At 41.3% G+C, this 17,541-nt stretch overlaps 1 protein-coding gene across 2 annotated transcripts in view; it reads right to left on the bottom strand.

Annotated features, from left to right (window-relative positions):
- LOC145400254 (ADP-ribosylhydrolase ARH3-like) overlaps positions 1-17,541 on the bottom strand; it is a 92,801-nt gene that overhangs the window by 20,652 nt on the left and 54,608 nt on the right. Inside the window, exons 6-7 of one of the 2 annotated variants that reach the window (XM_080272770.1) lie at positions 15,132-15,327; positions 10,291-10,381 (exon numbers count right to left, since the gene is read on the bottom strand). In XM_080272770.1, coding sequence (XP_080128896.1) covers positions 10,291-10,381; positions 15,132-15,327 — 287 coding nt within the window. The remainder of the gene's footprint in view (positions 1-10,290; positions 10,382-15,131; positions 15,328-17,541) is intronic. The other variant, XM_080272771.1, reaches the window with a different exon arrangement.

Genomic DNA, 17,541 nt, shown 5'->3' with positions numbered 1-17,541 from the left:
AAAGGTAGTGACCCACTTGACCCACGGTATGTAGAAAGCACAGTTAAACATCCTGATTCACTCATGGTATGGGGTTGTTTCTCAGGGAAGGGTTTGGGGAAGCTTGTTGTACTTCCCAAGAACCTCAGAGTGAATCAGGATGTTTACCTGGAGCTTCTGTGTGATCATTTACCAGACTCCTTCGAGCTAACAGGTGCACGAGTGTTTCAGCAGGACGGTGCACCTGCTCACAAGGCCAAATCGGTCACCAATTGGCTTCGTGACTGCGAGGTATCATTCATGACAGACTGGCCAGGAAATAGCCCAGACCTCAACCCGATGGAAAACCTCTGGTACCTCGTAAAGAAGAGTCTCCAAGGGAAGGACGTGAGCTCTCTGCCTAAGCTGGAAGCCGCCATTCGTGACTCCTGGGACAAAATACCGCTCCAGCACCTCAGGAGCCTCGCCCTTTCACTTCCAAGACGTCTCAGGTCCGTGAAGAAACGTAAAGGCTACCCTACGAAGCACTAAAGGTAAATAAAATGCATTATTTATATGTTTTTTCAATGTTGAAAGGTTTGTTTCTCAGGAGGGACGCAGGGCGCTCCATACTTCTGAAGAGCACTGTATATGTATGTATGTGTATATATAGTCACCTCTCACATAAAGCACGATCAGAAAGCGTGGAAAGAGTCATCGCACGGCCCTTTATTTTTTGAAGTCCAGGATATGGTCAAAACGTAATTTTGACAAATACAGTCCCCCTGCACAGTGAATGAGTTTATGGGGAGCAGAAGAGCTTGTTCAAATTGAATTTGTTCACTGTGAACAACGTACCTTATGGAAAAAACGGCATTTGGACGGTACCGCTCCCTCAAGTCCACTTCTTGAGCCATAGAGATGTACGAAAAGGCACATTTCAAACACATACAGTACAGATATATCAAATATAAAACACTTGGTTATTTACCTTAAATGTAGCAGATGGCGGCCCTGATTGGCGTGAATACATGTGGTTGCGAGGCAGGGAGATACACTTAGTTTGCCTTCGCCATATCACCTTCCAGTCCCTCATTCCCGTCACCAGTCTCGCCCTCATCACTTGACTGAATCACTTCCCCACATGCCTGTACCTCATTCACCTCTCCTATAAAACCTTCAAAGTCCAAAAATGACACCACTGACATCGCATCACCATCGTCTTCCCCAGGAAGTGTAGCAGATAATGTAGAGGCAACTGATTCCTGTTGTTCTTGAGTTCGGTAGTAGTGTGTGATGATTGTTTGTTTTCTTCTGTTAACTTCCCCATTGTGCCTTTCAATGTAATAACGAAAAGTGGTTTCTACTCCACTGAGCACTTCCTGTGTCCTAAGGTAGCTCATTTCAACTGCCTTGACTTCTTCTCTCGGAACATACATTGCCGCTAGAATTTTACTGATCTTAGGGAAATAGACATAGGCAAATCTTTGTCCTCCATTGGATTCTGCTCAAAAGGTTGCTCAGATCTGGCCACTTGTGCAGCGTCTACTGGGGGGGAGGGGGTCGTTCAGTATAGGAGATGGCGGTTATTGTCTACTCTTTCCCCCAATTGCGTTCACTCGGAGTTCAACTCGTTCATTATGGTTCTGTGGACTTGATTACCCCCTGATCGTTCACTAGGCGAATCGTTTACTCTGAATACACTTACTGTGTGAAGGCACTGTATTACGTGGGTGGAGAAATTGCCCATTTCTTAAAAGATCATACTACATTGCTACGATAGTGAAAACGCGGCCTGAGGCCAAAAATTATGTAATATTTAGTCATTACGCAAGACAACTGGTCAAAATATGGTAAAAAACAGACAAAACGCGGGCAGATTTAGTCACAGCGCATTGCATCTGCCCATGACGTATTCCCTGATCCTCCCTGCCTCTTGGCAGTTTGCCCAGACCAAGCCACAGGTTATGCCGATTTTGCTTGGTACTAAAATCCATGTATGAGATTTGGTACATACGATAGTGCTAAGTACATCTGGTATGACTTAGAAAAAAATGCCAACCAATTTTCTGTTAATGATCTGTGATGAATATAACAGAAATAAGCTGTTCAACTTTATTTAAGAAGTAGCACCAATGTCCATACAGGACATGTCTTTACGAAACTTCAGTATGAATTAGACCTGCACTGTGCACAAGACGCACTCAGTCACGAGTCTACAACGAGCCCAGAAGAAAGTGCTTGGATTTACTTAAAAATGGGTAAGCCACAATATTCACTGAAATTTAGAAAGGCATGGCTAAAAGACAAAAAGTACAAAAACTGGCTTCTCAAGGTCCCTGGAGATGATAGAAACAGATTTTGTAAAATTTGCAAGTGTACTTTGCAAAACTGTGCGTCCTTGAGACACACAGATACACAAACAAACATAAGAAAGCTGAAGAGCCTTTTAGTAGAGTGCGACACACAGTTCTCCCATTTAAGAAACTTGGTGAAGCAAAAAAAATGGAGGGAACTCTGGCCATGTTTGACTTATTGATTAATATTGACCTATTTCATCAATATTGTGCAGAAAAAACTGCTATAACTTGATTACAAAAATGTGGGGGGAGGAGGAGTAATATTAGCAACTATTGATAGAATGGTTAGCGACATTTTAGCGACTTTTAGGCATGAGCATAGCGACATTTGAAAACGTGAGTTGGCAACTCCAATTCCTGTGCCACTCCAGTCAGCCCTCTGCCCACTCTCTGCCTCCACATGTGCTGTGTGTTAACTTTGCTCTTTTTTTTTTTGGGCCACCTGACCCAGCCTAACCACGCCGCACTATCGTGACTCAGCAAGACGGCGGAAAAGTTTGACCCAGAAGCAGATTGAAGTGATCAAGGGGAAGGAGAGAGGAGAGCGTAATTGTGCCATTGCCAAGAAGTGCCAAGTCAACGAGTCAACTATTTGACTGACTCAGTGCTTGTTATGATGGAAAGGTACCTGGTCCATACTGCAACGGACGGGAGAGGGAAGAAGTTCCAACCGACTCTATAAACACACACAAACTCTTCAAGTTCTGGAATCCTCCAGTGTTTGTGGGTACTGAAGTCATTTTTTGGTAGGTAAATGTCCTGGGAAAAATACCTGAAAATTGCCCCAAAAGGTGAAGTTGGGGCTGGCTTGGGTACCATGAAACCCTTTAACATGTAAACATGTGGCTGTATAATGCGGAATTTCCATAAAGCGGGACCTGCCTGGAACAATATTCGCGCGTTATGAGTGAGGTGACTATATATATATATATATGAGAATAACACAATCACAAATGTCACAGTTGTCAACAAAGTAAATATTGGAAGTGACCATAGAATGGTGGGTTGCACAGCAAGATTCATTTTCAAAAGTGAAAGAAAGAAGATGATTAAAGACAAAAAGATATGCCCAATAAGAGTCAGCGAAAACAAAGCAGCTTTTCAGTTGGAAATAAGGAACAGATTTCAGGCTCTCAATAATGCTGAATGTGACACTGATGAGCTGAATGACAAACTAACAAAAGTGCTAAAAGAATCAGTGGAGGTAGTAGGAAAACCTAATACAACCAAAGCCGGGAAGTATTCAGAGAAGACACTTGAGCTTATGAAAAAAAGAAAGGTAATGAAAGTAAAAACAAACAATGATGAAATAGAACGAGAGGAATTACACAAGCTTATCAACAAAAGACAAAGAGAAGAAAAAAAGAAAAAACATGGATCAAATCAAAGAAACCATCAAAAAAGGAAAAAGTCTGAAACAGGTCTGAAATAAAATGACACTTGGAAAGCAACAAATTACATCACTAAAAGACAAAAATGGTGAAGCCATTAAATGCAGAGATATGATGCTGAAGAGAGTTGAAGAATTTTACAAAGAACTGTATGCATCAAAGACAGTAGTACCAGTAGCTAACTTTTCTGTTGACACAAGTGAAATACTTGAGGTAACACCAGACGAAGTAAATATTTCTCTTAAAAATATGAAAAGAGGGAAGGCTCCGGGAGAAGATGGAATAGTAGCAGATTTACTGTTGGATGCAGGCAGAAGTACAAAATAGGCTTGCTCACTTATTTACCCAATGTATAAAACAGAAGAAAATTCCCAAAACATGGTGTAATGCAACTGTTATTCTACTTTATAGAAAAGGCGACTCAAAAGACCTTAGTAACTATAGACCCATTAGCTTGCTATCAGTCATTTACAAACTTTTCACTAAAGTCCTTAAAAACAGAATAGCTACAAATTTGGAGGAAAACCAACCTCGTGAACAGGCAGGATTCCGAAGCGGGTACTCAACTACTGATCATCTGCACACAATGAATCAGCTAACTGAGAAAACTACAGAATATAATAAACCACTGTGCTTAGGTTTTGTTGATTACGAAAAGGCTTTCAACTCAGTGGAGAACATAGCAATTATAAATTCATTGCGAGAACAAGGAGTGAATGAGAACATTGTAAAACTGCTTGAAAACATATATAAAGAGGGAACTGCTACAGTTAAATTACATAAGGACTCAGTGAAAATTAAGATCGAGAAGGGCGTGCGTCAGGGAGATACAATTTCACCAAAGTTATTTACAGCATGCCTAGAAAGTATTTCCAGAAAGCTAGATTGGGAAAACAAAGGAGTGAACATAGATGGAGAAAAGCTAAACCATTTAAGATTTGCAGATGACACTGTCCTAATCTCAGAAACAGCAGAGACATTGCAAGAAATGTTAAATGACCTGAACAGAGAAAGTCTCAAAGTAGGGATAAGATGAACCGGAGTAAAACTAAAGTAATGTTTAATCCTCAAACACCAAAGAGCGTCATCAGAATAAGTGGAGAAATTCTTGAAGAAGTCGAGGAGTACAATTACCTGGGACAAATACTAAAATTAACGAAAGATAATGATAGTGAAGTAAAAAGACGCATTAAAATTGGATGGAAAGCTTTCAGTAAACATAGAGACATTATGAAAAATAGCTTGCCAGTTTGTATGAAATGAAAAGTATATAACGACTGTATAATTCCAGCTATGACGTATGGTTGTGAGACTTGGAAACTGACAAAATCGATGGAAAATAAATTAATTCGTTCTCAGAAAGCAATGGAAAGGCCAATGTTGGGAATATCTTTAAGAGACAGGAAAAGATCAACTTGGGTGAGACAGCAGACTAAAGTCAAAGATATTATAGATGTTATAAAAGAACAGAAATGGAGGTGGGCAGGCCACGTAGCAAGAATAAGGGATAATCGATGAAGCAAGAGGTTGACTGACTGGACACCAAGAGATGGTAAGCGTAGCAGAAAAAGGCCAGGAGGTGGAGAGATGAGATAGAGAAATTTGCAGGGAAAACGTGGCAAAGATTGGCTCAGTCAAGGAATTCGTGGAGAAGGTTCGGGAAGGCCTTTGTTCAACACTGGACTTGTAATGGCTGATGATGATGATGATGATATGTATGTATATTATATATATATATATATATATATATATATATATATATATATATATATACAGTATATATATATATATATATATATATATATACAGTGGGCTTGCATAGTGTGTGAGAGATTGGGCGGTGCACGCGCTCGCGCACTGGGAATTCTCGTACTAGGAATACATAATCTTATGGGAATAATTACATATGGGCGGTACTCCCTCATACCTGGACATTTTTTGGCCCTTAGAGACATAATAAAGGTCATATGTTTCAGACATTGTACTAAAGCTATAGCTACAATAACAAAAATATGGGTAGTCACCTTAACAACAGTAGACAACAGGCCTGATGACCTTAAATAACAAGGGTTCCAAGGCACGGCAACACTTACAGCGCCGCACTCCCCACCGCACCAACACTTCCCTCCGCAGACTCCTCTTGATCACCTTCCCCAGGAGCATCAAAGTCACTCACTTCGGCCATAAACCCTTCAAAGTCCAATGCTGACACTTCTGACATTGCATCCTCTTCATCCTCAACAGGATCAGGAGCAGACGATGTCGATGGTTCCGCTATTTCACCAACTTGAGCCCACTGTGTGTAGCTTGTTATGAGCATCTGTCTTCTCCTGTTTATTTCTTCCCTGTGCCTGTCTGTGTAGAAACGGAAGAGTTTGTCGATACCAACCAGAAGTTCCTCCGTTCTTAGGTTGCTCACTTCCTGTTCCTTCACCTCTTCCTTGAGCTTATCCATGGCAGCATGGATCTTGCTAATGTTTGACATACACAGCTCAGTCCTGCCTTCCATCACACTAGGTTGCTCAACTTGACTCTGTCTGGCGTCGGGCTCGGTGTCAGCCTCGTCTATCCGTTGCAACACTTCCTCAGGAGGCTGTTCCTCAGTAGCAGTGTGCACTTCTTGTATGTCTGCCAATGTAACGTCCTCGAAACCTGGTACAGCTTGTGCTTCTGTCAATGTTGCTGCCTCAGCATCGGCCAGTGGTTGAATGGCCGTCTCCTGGGTGATGCACAGGTGAGGCATGAGCATTCGCCACGCATGGTTCACCGTTGCAGGTGTAATCTGGTGCCAGGCTTGAAGGAGAAATTCAACTGCGTCCTTCACCGTAAAGTTACGCCAAAATGCCTCAACAGTCATGGGATCTGTGGCAGGTCGGGGTACAGGTGCTGGTGGAGATGGAACGGGAGCAGATTTCTCATCAAGGTCTTCGTCGTGATCTTCTTGTAGGGCATGAAGCTCCTCTTGTGTGTCGGTCTTCCTGCGTAGGTAGTCGTACACTTCTTTATGGTAGAAATGCTTCACTGTGGCGATAAGTTCTTGATCCAGTGGCTGCACTAGTGACGTCGTGCGGGGCGGCAGAAACACAACACGACAATCCTTATGAAGATCTTCAAGGTATGGAGGGTGACTTGGTGCGTTATCAAGCACATGGAGCATCTTAAATGGAATGCCCAGTTCCTGACACTTGGCTCTTGCATCAGGGACACACCGCCTCGTTAACCAGTCTGCCATAATGTTCCCGGTCATCCAACCATTTACGGACTTGTACCAATACACGCCACTTGCATCCATGTTCGTGAGGTTTTTGTAGCACCTTGGGTGTGAAGCTGTGTGTACAACAACTGGCCTCATCTTGTGGCTCCCAGACAGGTTTACAGCGAACATTACCGTCATCTTACACTTCTGGAGCTTGCGACCAGGGGCTTGTTTCTGTCTTTTAGCAATGTAAGTTGATTTTGGCATGGCCTTGTAATATAAGGACGTTTCATCGATGTTGTAGATCTGGTCCTTGGTGTACTGTCCCTCTTCAATAATCGTTTTAAATATTGCAGGATAGTCTCTCGCGGCCAGCTCATCGGCAGAGGCACGTTCACCAGACAATTTCACGTAACGGAGTTCCTTGCGCTTGAGAAAACGGTCCAGCCATCCAACCGATGCCCTAAACGGTTTTTCCACTTTTAACCTTCGAGATGCAGCCTTGTAAAAGAGCTGGGCTTGGTTCCGAATAAATCTTCCATTGAGTGGAACACCTTCCTTTTCTTTCTGCTTTATGAAGGTGACAAGACAGCGCTCCATTAATATCATAGTACGATTTCCCACCCGCGAACGGCCATCTAGGTCAGAGGCACCGTACGTCTTCACTACAGTCTTTATGGCTTCACGGTTCTTCCACACAGTTCTCACTGCAGATTCAGACAGTCCCAGGGTTCTCCCGATAGCCGTGTTTCCTTGACCCTCCTCCTTCATCTTAATTATCTTTAACTTGGCGGCGTGTGTCAGAAGTTTCTTTACTCTTGGGGTTGGAGCCATGGTGCAGCAAAGTACAGGCAGCACAAAAAACACCACACGTTGTACACGACAGGTTAGTTGTAGACAGCGGATCCGCACAGTGCACAAGCCAGGACTGTTATGGCGCGCCCGCTCCCTTGTACCCCAAGCTGCGCAGTAGAATGCCCGGGAATTTCTGCACATCAACATGACGACACGTGTCACGCTCTGTGAGGGGTGGTCGCGCATTAGTAGAAAATGGCATTTTTGAGCCACTCCTTGCCTCTGCCTCGCGTTCTGTGCGGTAAACTCGCGCATTAAAGGGTTTTTAGTTATGATTTTTGGTCACTCGTGCACAAGGCGAATCGCACACTGCGGTGACGCGCACTGTGCGAGCCCACTGTATGTATGTATTATATATATATATATATATATATATATATATAGACACATATACATATATAGTATATATATATATATATATATATATAAATATATATATATATATATATATAATATGTCTATCTATCTATCTATAGCCCAACGCCCTAATCCTGCAAAGGGTGGTCACAGACAAAATGCCTCCAAGTCGCTCTGTCACCCACCATTTGACTACCCTTCCCCCAACTCACTCCTCCTTCCCTCATATACCTCTCAACTCCATCCCTACACCTCATCCTCAGTCTTCCCCTTCCTCTCCCTCCTCCACCTCACCTACATACACCCTCTTCGTCAGTCTTTCATGCTCTCCATATGTCCAAACCACCTCAGTGTATTTCTCCTAACCTTCTCAACCACATCCACATCCACCCCACAATGTTCCTTCACTTCTTCATTCGTCAACCTGTCCCTCCATGTCACTCTACATGCTCCTCTCAAGTAACTCATTTCCACTGCTCTCACTCTTGACTTGTTCCCCTCTTGCAAGGTCCATGCCCCGCTTCCATACGTCAGGGCAGGGATCACAATACTATCATGCAGTGTCTTCTTAACTTCCATACTCACCTCCCTATTTCTCATCACTGTTTTCGGTGAACCAACAACCTTCCTTCCCTGCTGTACCCTTTCAAGCACTTCATCCCCAAAAGTTCCATCCTTACTCATCACACTACCGAAGTACAGTACTTGAATGCACTCACATTCTCCATATCCTCACCATCCAACCTCACTGTGCATTCTGTGACTTCATTCCTCTCAAACACCATAACTTTACTCTTGTTTACATTAACTTTCAGATTTCTCTTCCTACACACTCTCCCAAATTCATTCACCAAACCCTGCAACTCCCATTCATCTTTACTCAACAATACTGTATCATCAGCAAACAACAACACCGGAAAATCCCACATCTCACCCTCATTCATTAGAGCCACCCCCACATCCACTGCCCTACCTTGCACCTCCCTTACAACGCCATCCATGTATATATTAAACAGCCATGGAGACATCACACAACCCTGTTTCAGTCACACTTATAGATCAAAGAACTCACTCAGCTCACCATCCACTCCCACCATAGCCCTAGCTCCTTCATACATACTTTTCACAGCACTCAACAATTTCCCCTCCACTCCATATATTCTTAATACCTTCCACATACCTTGCCTATCTATTCCATCACAAGCTTTCTCCAAGTCCATGAAGGCAGCATACAATTTCTTTCCCTTCTCTGGATACTTCTCCACTAAACATCTTAGAACAAATATCTGATCTACACACCCTTTTCCCTTCCTAAATCCCCCTTGATCTTCTCCAACTAGCTCCTCTGTTATATGCCTAACCCTATCAATGAGTATTCTATCATACATTTTTCAAGTCCCACTAAGAAGGCAAATACCCTATGGTTACCACATACTTCTCTCTCCCTTCTTCCTTTGTATATAAGAACAATTACACCTGATTTCCAATTCCACAGCTTTCTCATCTATCTTATTCTGCTATTTGATACCCTCATTAACCATACAGTATTACTCATTTTGTTCTTGGCCTACCACATCTCCAAGAATCAACTTTCTCACATATTCTTTTCACTACCTATATCCATGCTATCACCACACCGTTATATGCATACAGTACTCCCTTCTACTCTTTCATCAATATATGTCTATACTCATGATTTCTCATGAATTTCTATTTCTTATCCTATCCACTGTAAGCAAACCACTCACGCATTTTCCTTAACAATCATAATTCCATTACTCTCACTCTTGACTTCTGAAACCCATGCTACACCAAAGTCTCACAACCTTACACAAAAGTGTGCACTAATAAACCTTCATATAATATTCTGACAGCTTCCATACTCAAGTCCAATGTTTTGTAGCAAGATCATTGCATCAGCCACTTTTCTTGCTTAAGCCAATCTACCCATACTCAACTTAATTTACACAATAATCTCTCTTTTTTTTTTCAAGCACGAAGGTACTCCACCTCTTCCATCAACTCAAATCTCTCTCTCCATTCACCACCATAGTACGCTACAAGTCATTACTTTCAACATTCTGACCAACACTTGACTTCTCTGAACTCTGGCTAGTACTCTCCAATGGAATCTCTTGCACCACCCTGTACCCATAACCCTCCATCACCTCACCTGCAATGCTGCCAGCCATGGAGGCGATGGTATCAGTGTCACCCCCAAGACCAATGGCATAGTGTATTGTCCGCACAAATGCATTTTCAGCCTAGAAAAAATAAATATAATGAACAATCACTGAACACTTGAAAAAACAACTGATATGAAACAAATATACTGAGTTTCTCTTGCAGGGCAACTATTAGTTCCAGCACATACCTGATAAACAAATGTATCAGTTTAGTGCAAAAAATTGCTTTAAAAGGTATCCATATGCACCACTCTGGTGCTAAGTGGATCAAACATCAGTAAAGATTCATTAATTCTTCCATAATTCATTGTCATAAAGTACAATGATCCCATGCTTTATACAGCCACATACCAATTTCATCAACTATACAAATTGTGGGTTTTAGAATAAAACCTTCCATTTGCTGACAAGAAATGTTATAGTGACTGAGAGCTATGTATTACATAGCAGCCCTAGAACAGGCTTCTAGTTCTTCAAATCACTTGGTAGAGATACTGGCCTATGAAAGAAAAACTTTGCCCATACACTATACTCAATTTTTTTCTAGCTGATGATCCACTTTCGTGAATGTGGCACCTGTGCACTCCTGCCGCATGATTGGTTGGTTCCAGTTTCATACCTGACTTATCATATTTACAAAAAACAATTGTATCTTATATTCTAATTCTCATAAATGCTGTCTTGCATTGTCATTGTACTATACAAACAGACATGAAATGAGTATGTATCTGCTTCACCCAAACGGACAATGAATAAGTTGAATTTGAACTGGAATATTTATTGTTGTAAAAGGTACAGAGTTGTTGCATCTTCCTATATTTTTTTAAATAAACGCATTTGGCTGGGTAACTGCAAATAAAAGGTATCTTAATACTTAGGCAATTGTTACATTAGACCATAGTACCTTTCTAAGTAAATTAGCAGTTTTGTCAGTGGTAAAGTGGTGGAAGTGAGGAGGCGAATGGAACATTCGCTACAGAGAAGGGAGGGGGGAAACAAGAGACAGTCAGGTGGGAAAAACAAGTTGTCTCGTCTTGCAAGATGTCAGACTTTATTATGGAGCACACCTACTCCACTGCTTCGATACCTTTGCCCATATTATCCGAGTACTTGGGTAGTGTGATGAGTAAGGATGGAACTTTGGGGGATGAAGTACGTGAAAGGGTACAGCAGGGAAGGAAGGTTGTTGGCACACTGAAAGCAGTGATGAGAAATAGGGAGGTGAGTATGGAAGTTAAGAAGTCACTGCATGATGGTATTGTGATCCCTACCCTGACGTATGGAAGCGAGGCGTGGACCTTGCAAGAGGGGAACAAGTCAAGAGTGAGAGCAGTGGAAATGAGTTACTTGAGAGGAGCATGTGGAGTGACATGGAGGGACAGGTTGACGAATGAAGAAGTGAAGGAACGTTGTGGGGTAGATGTGGATGTGGTTGAAAAGATTAGGAGAAATACACTGAGGTGGTTTGGACATGTGGAGAGGATGGAGAATGAAAGACTGACTAAGAGGGTGTATGTAGGTGAGGTGGAGGGAGGGAGAGGGAGGGGTAGACCGAGGATGAGGTGGAGGGATGGAGTTGAGAGGTATATGAGGGAGGGGGGGGTGAGTTGGGGGGAGGGGAGTCAAATGGTGGGTGACAGAGTGACTTGGAGGCGTTTTGTCTGCGGCCACCCTTTGCGGGATTAGGGCGTCGGGCTATAGATAGATAGATAGATAGATATATAATTATTTATTAGAGCTGGAACAACTCTGCACCTTTTACAACATTAAATATTTTAATTCAAAGTCAACTTCCTCATATTCATTGTCCAATTGGGTGAAGCACAGATATATACTCGTTTCATGTCTGTTTATATGGTACAATGTAAATGCAAAACAGCATTTATGAGAATTGAAATATAAGGTACCGTACAATTGTTTTTTGTAAATGCAATACTTCAGGTATGAAACTGAAACCAACCAATCACGTGGCAGAAGTGCGCAGGTGCCACATTCACAAAAGTGGATCATCAGCTAGAAAAAAATCAAGTACAGTTACCCTCTGAACTTTCAACTAAGCCACACAAGTTCCCAGTATAGGCTACATAACTGCAAGTACCATGAGCTGCTCTTCTGTTTATTTATGTTGTCATTCCATAAACCAAAGTAAAAGATATGAAGAGGTTTGAAAGTGGGATGAAGGAGAGACAGGAAAACTGAGGGCCATGGAGGGCAGTATTATGGCACTATACCCTTCAAGTCAGCAAAACAGAGGGTATTATTCTAAAACTTACCAAGTTACTCACATTTACTTGGTGTAGTTCCTGAAAGCTATGAATTTCATACAACCACACCAAAATAAGAGAAAACAAGGAAATTTTTTCTTCCAGTGCACTTCTTTCCCCATCCCACCCTCCACTACAATAATCACTTGCGTATCCGAAGTAATTGAGCCAGAGGAGGGTCAGATAATTTAAAAAATTCAGTTAAAGACAAATATAGTATTCTAGGAATACAATTGTCTGTACAGTATAGGTGCATTACATTACTCACTAATGTACAAGCCTGCCTCCTCAATCTCATCCTCACTGTCGTCATTACTCATAGATTTTGCCATCCTTTTTTAGGTATAAGGATAGAATCCCCAAAGCTTTATGCTCTAACATTGTGTACAAGTTTAACTGTTCCTACTGTAATGCAGGATACATTGGGAGTTCTATTCAAAACCTGAAAATTAGGATGTTTGAACACAAAGGCCTGTCATATAGAACCACTTTACCACTCTCAAACCCTCCCTTCTCAGAAATTAAGGAACATTCATTTGTTTCGGGTCATACATTTGATCTGGATGATTTTGAGATTTTAATGACAAATAATGATAAAACTAGTCTTAGAATAGTGGAATCATTGTTCATACATGACTTAAAGCCTTCACTGAATACCTATGAGTCTTCCATTAAATTATTTACCCACTGATTCACGGATTCGATTCAGCAGTCACATGCAGCTCAACCTAAGTTTACTTTTCCACAGACTTTCCTCTACTGATTAGTTGCTTTGTGAAGTTGCCACGGTGTGGACGTGTTTAGGTTAGATTTTTAGTAATTTTGTGAATGATTTCTTTTTTTACTAATTCATTTTTTAATTTCATTCATTCATTCATTGCCAGACGCCATGTATCCCGAACGGGGTGGTCAAGGGCTTAGAGTTAATTGTTTTACAGGGAGGGGCACTAATCCTCCACCAACCCCACTTGACTAATTTGTATATATTTTATTGGTTTTTATTAACCCTTTAACCGCGGGTATTGTTTTGGTCTGACTGTCCTCTCCCGCGGGGGTTTCAGCCAAATGTAAACAAACCTTTTAACCTTAATAACTCTGCACAGAATAAAGCTAGAGAAAAAAATAAGGTACCATTAGAAAGTACTAACCTTCAGCTTTCCATTGATGTAGGTTTCATGACTTTGTTGACTTTCACAGGACGGGCAGTGCCGTTAGAAGTGAGGGGTGTAAAATCACTATTTTTCGCTCACACATCATTACCTTCGCTCATACACCATTACCAAATGCCAGCCTCATTCTGATAATAATACTATAAACATATATGAACACTGCACATACGATAAACACCCACTCTGTGTTCACTGAGGCAGGTAAAAGGCACTGTAATTACCTGCACTTCACTGCCACATCAGCGGTGTTGTAATCACTATTTTCGCTCACACACCATTACCAAATGCCAACCTCATTCTGATAATAATACTATAAACATATATGAACACTGCACATACGATAAACACCCACTCTGTGTTCACTGAGGCAGGTAAAAGGCACTGTAATTGCCTGCACTTCACTGCCACATCAGCGGTGTTGTAATCACTATTTTTCGCTCACACACCATTACCAAATGCCAATCACATTCTGATAATAATACTATAAACATATATGAACACTGCACATACGATAAACACCCACTCTGTGTTCACTGAGACAGGTAAAGGCACTGTAATTGCCTGCACTTCACTGCCACATCAACATGTGTTGTCACTCACACAGCTGGACAGATACTGATGCGCGCTTGGTCAGGGGTGGGGTGGGGGGCCCAGGGGGTGGGAGGTGGGGCCCCAGGGGGGGGAAGAGGGAGATGGGGGTCGGCTGGAGTGAAAGAACTTAATAGCTACTCTCCCTTGAAACAATTGGCGCACGGAAAAAACGCGGGGTATTCAAAATATTCACAAACATTCGAGAATGACACCCGCGGTTTGGTCCAGTTTTTGCAACGTCATTCTGGAATGACACCCGCGGTTAAAGGGTTAATTTGTGAATGAGGTTTTGGTGATACTTCATTTTGTAATTCATGTTACGTATTTTAGTTTGTCTGATGATGAGGTTGGATTTCCTCGAAACGTCACTGGAATAAATTGTGAACATGGCCCCAGTCCATCGTCTCCTTGTCCTGGTCTTCAGTTTTATATATGCCATCAGGTTCCCTACTGGATCCTCAGTTGTTAACATTCTACAGACTCGTTATGGCCGACCAGTACTCTCCATATATCGTCGATTGGAACGTCTGCACTGGACATCACACAAGGCAGCTCAGGATTTGGTCTTTTTAACCAGTAAATATCGAAATTCGTTTGGTATTGAAAAAATGCAAATATTGGCTATATATTGGTTCAGTGAATCATATCAGTTACAGCACTAAATTATGCTGATACAAAATCCTCATAAAATGAGGGTCCACTATATAAATAAAAAACTAATTACAAGGCATAAATTAAATTTTAAAGCTTCTCAATCAACTGTAAATTATGTCAGCAAAACAAGTACTAAATATTTCAAATTACCTCAATGTTAGGGATAGGATTAGTTGCCCTGAGGAAGGAGTATATGGCAGTGGGGACGGACTCAGATGCTATAATGTTTACTCCAAGCTCCTCTTCCACCTGCTGGCAGCTTACTGCATCCCCACGGTCTAACAGTCCAGCCACATGACTCAGAAGACTTGTGTACTCAAACTCCTTTTGACCTTTGTCCAGGATTCTGTAAGTGCAATAATTTATGTGTGAATTTACATACAAAATATATTCACATATACTGTAGTCAATGTAATTATTTTTTTTTTTAAAGAGGGGATGAACAGAGGAAGGAAAAAATAATCCATACACCAGAAAACAGGTGTTTTCCATTAATAAAAAATATTTAACAACTGGATTTGAATGAATGTAGGTTGAAGTTTAGTGGGAAACAAATCTGGGAAAGTGAGTTCCAAAGAGAAACAATTTGGGGAATAAAGGAACTCGGATATGCAGAAGTTTTGCAGTATGGTAGTGTGACACTCAAAACACGAGCACTACTGTACCTGCATCCATCCTAAAGATGGCTGACATATATACAGGGTGTCCCCTAAACTTGATTCACACACTTCAGGTGCTGATTCTAGGGCTAATTTTGATTAAAAAATGCAATGCCAACATGGCTTAATTTCTCATCTGTTATAGAGTTATAATTACTAGTGGCCTGATGGATAAATTATGAAGGAGGTCATTTTTCACCCAGTAGGTTGTCAGTAACGGTAGCTGAGAACTGGATCTAAGTTGATATGGCATTATTTGCTCAAAATCATCCAATGAATCACCTCTTTAAGTTAGTATGTCAAGTCCCTGCTGGTGACTGTGTGTGTCTATATATATATATATATATATATATATATATGTATATATATATATATATAAATATATATATATATATATATATATATATATATGTATATATATACACACACAGGTAGGATTGGAAAAGTACAAAGGGCAGCTACATGATGGGTACCAAGCTCAAGGGATCTAAGCTACAAAGAAAGACTAGAAAAACTGAATCTACCAACACTACAGGAGAGAAGGAAAAGAGGAGACATGATTATGTTATGTAAATGCATCTCAGGGAAAGAGAAAATAGATATAAATGAATATATAACCTATGAGGAAGCAGCAACGAGAGGACACTGCAAAAAACTACATAAAATGAGAGGCGATAAAGTCTTAAGGAAACTCACAAATAGGGCAAATGATCAGTGGAGTGCACTACCGAAGGAAATAGTATGTGCCAAAACTATTCATAAATTTAAGGATATGTATGATAAAAATGGTTTACTACATGGGTCAGTACAAGTCTGACTAATTCCTGTAAAGATATAAATAGGTAAGCATACACACACACACACACACTATGACAGAGTTACAGAAACATTACAGAAAAGAGGATGGGTAAACAGTATTTATTTAGATTTCAAGAAAGCATTTGACAGAGTACGACATCACAGACTTTTATGGAAACTGTACCATCAAGGAGGTATCCAAGGCAACCTGTACTGTTGGATACAGGATTTTCTCAGAAAAAGGGAAATGAGAACAGTATTAAGGGAAAATTACTCATAATGGGGGGAAGTGACCTGCGGAGTTCCACGGGTCTTAGTGCTGGCACCAATTATGTTTTTAGTATAAATAAATGACACAGTAACATTGGAAATGGAAGCTATCTAAATATGTTTGTTGATGATGCAAAAATCTATCTATCTATCTATCTATAGCCCGACGCCCTAATCCCGCAAAGGGTGGCCGCAGACAAAACGCCTCCAAGTCACTCTGTTACCCACCATTTGACTCCCCTCCCCCCAACTCACCCCCCCCTCCCTCATATACCTCTCAACTCCATCCCTCCACCTCATCCTCAGTCTACCCCTCCCTCTCCCTCCCTCCACCTCACCTACATACACCCTCTTAGTCAGTCTTTCATTCTCCATTCTCTCCACATGTCCAAACCACCTTAGTGTATTTCTCCTAATCTTTTCAACCACATCCACATCTACCCCACAACGTTCCTTCACTTCTTCATTCGTCAACCTGTCCCTCCACGTCACTCCACATGCTCCTCTCAAGTAACTCATTTCCACTGCTCTCACTCTTGACTTGTTCCCCTCTTGCAATGTCCACGCCTCGCTTCCATACGTCAGGGTAGGGATCACAATACCATCATGCAATGACTTCTTAACTTCCATACTCACCTCCCTATTTCTCAAAAATACAAAGGAAAATTACTAACACAGATTCTTACAGAGAGCTACAAGAAGAATTAAATAAACTTCATGAATGGAGCAATAAATGGCAAATGGAATTTAACGTGGACAAGTGTCATGTAATTAACTTGGGTAAAAATGAAAAAACACAAGACTGGGATTATAAGTTAGGAAGTTCAACCCTA

This window comes from Coenobita brevimanus, chromosome 51 (assembly GCF_032717465.1).
Source record: "Coenobita brevimanus isolate Jiangsu-jjx chromosome 51, ASM3271746v2, whole genome shotgun sequence".
In the NCBI taxonomy this organism is placed as follows: Eukaryota; Metazoa; Arthropoda; class Malacostraca; order Decapoda; family Coenobitidae; genus Coenobita; species Coenobita brevimanus.
Note: the sequence above shows the minus strand (reverse complement) of the source record. Positions and strands in the feature narration are given on the sequence as shown.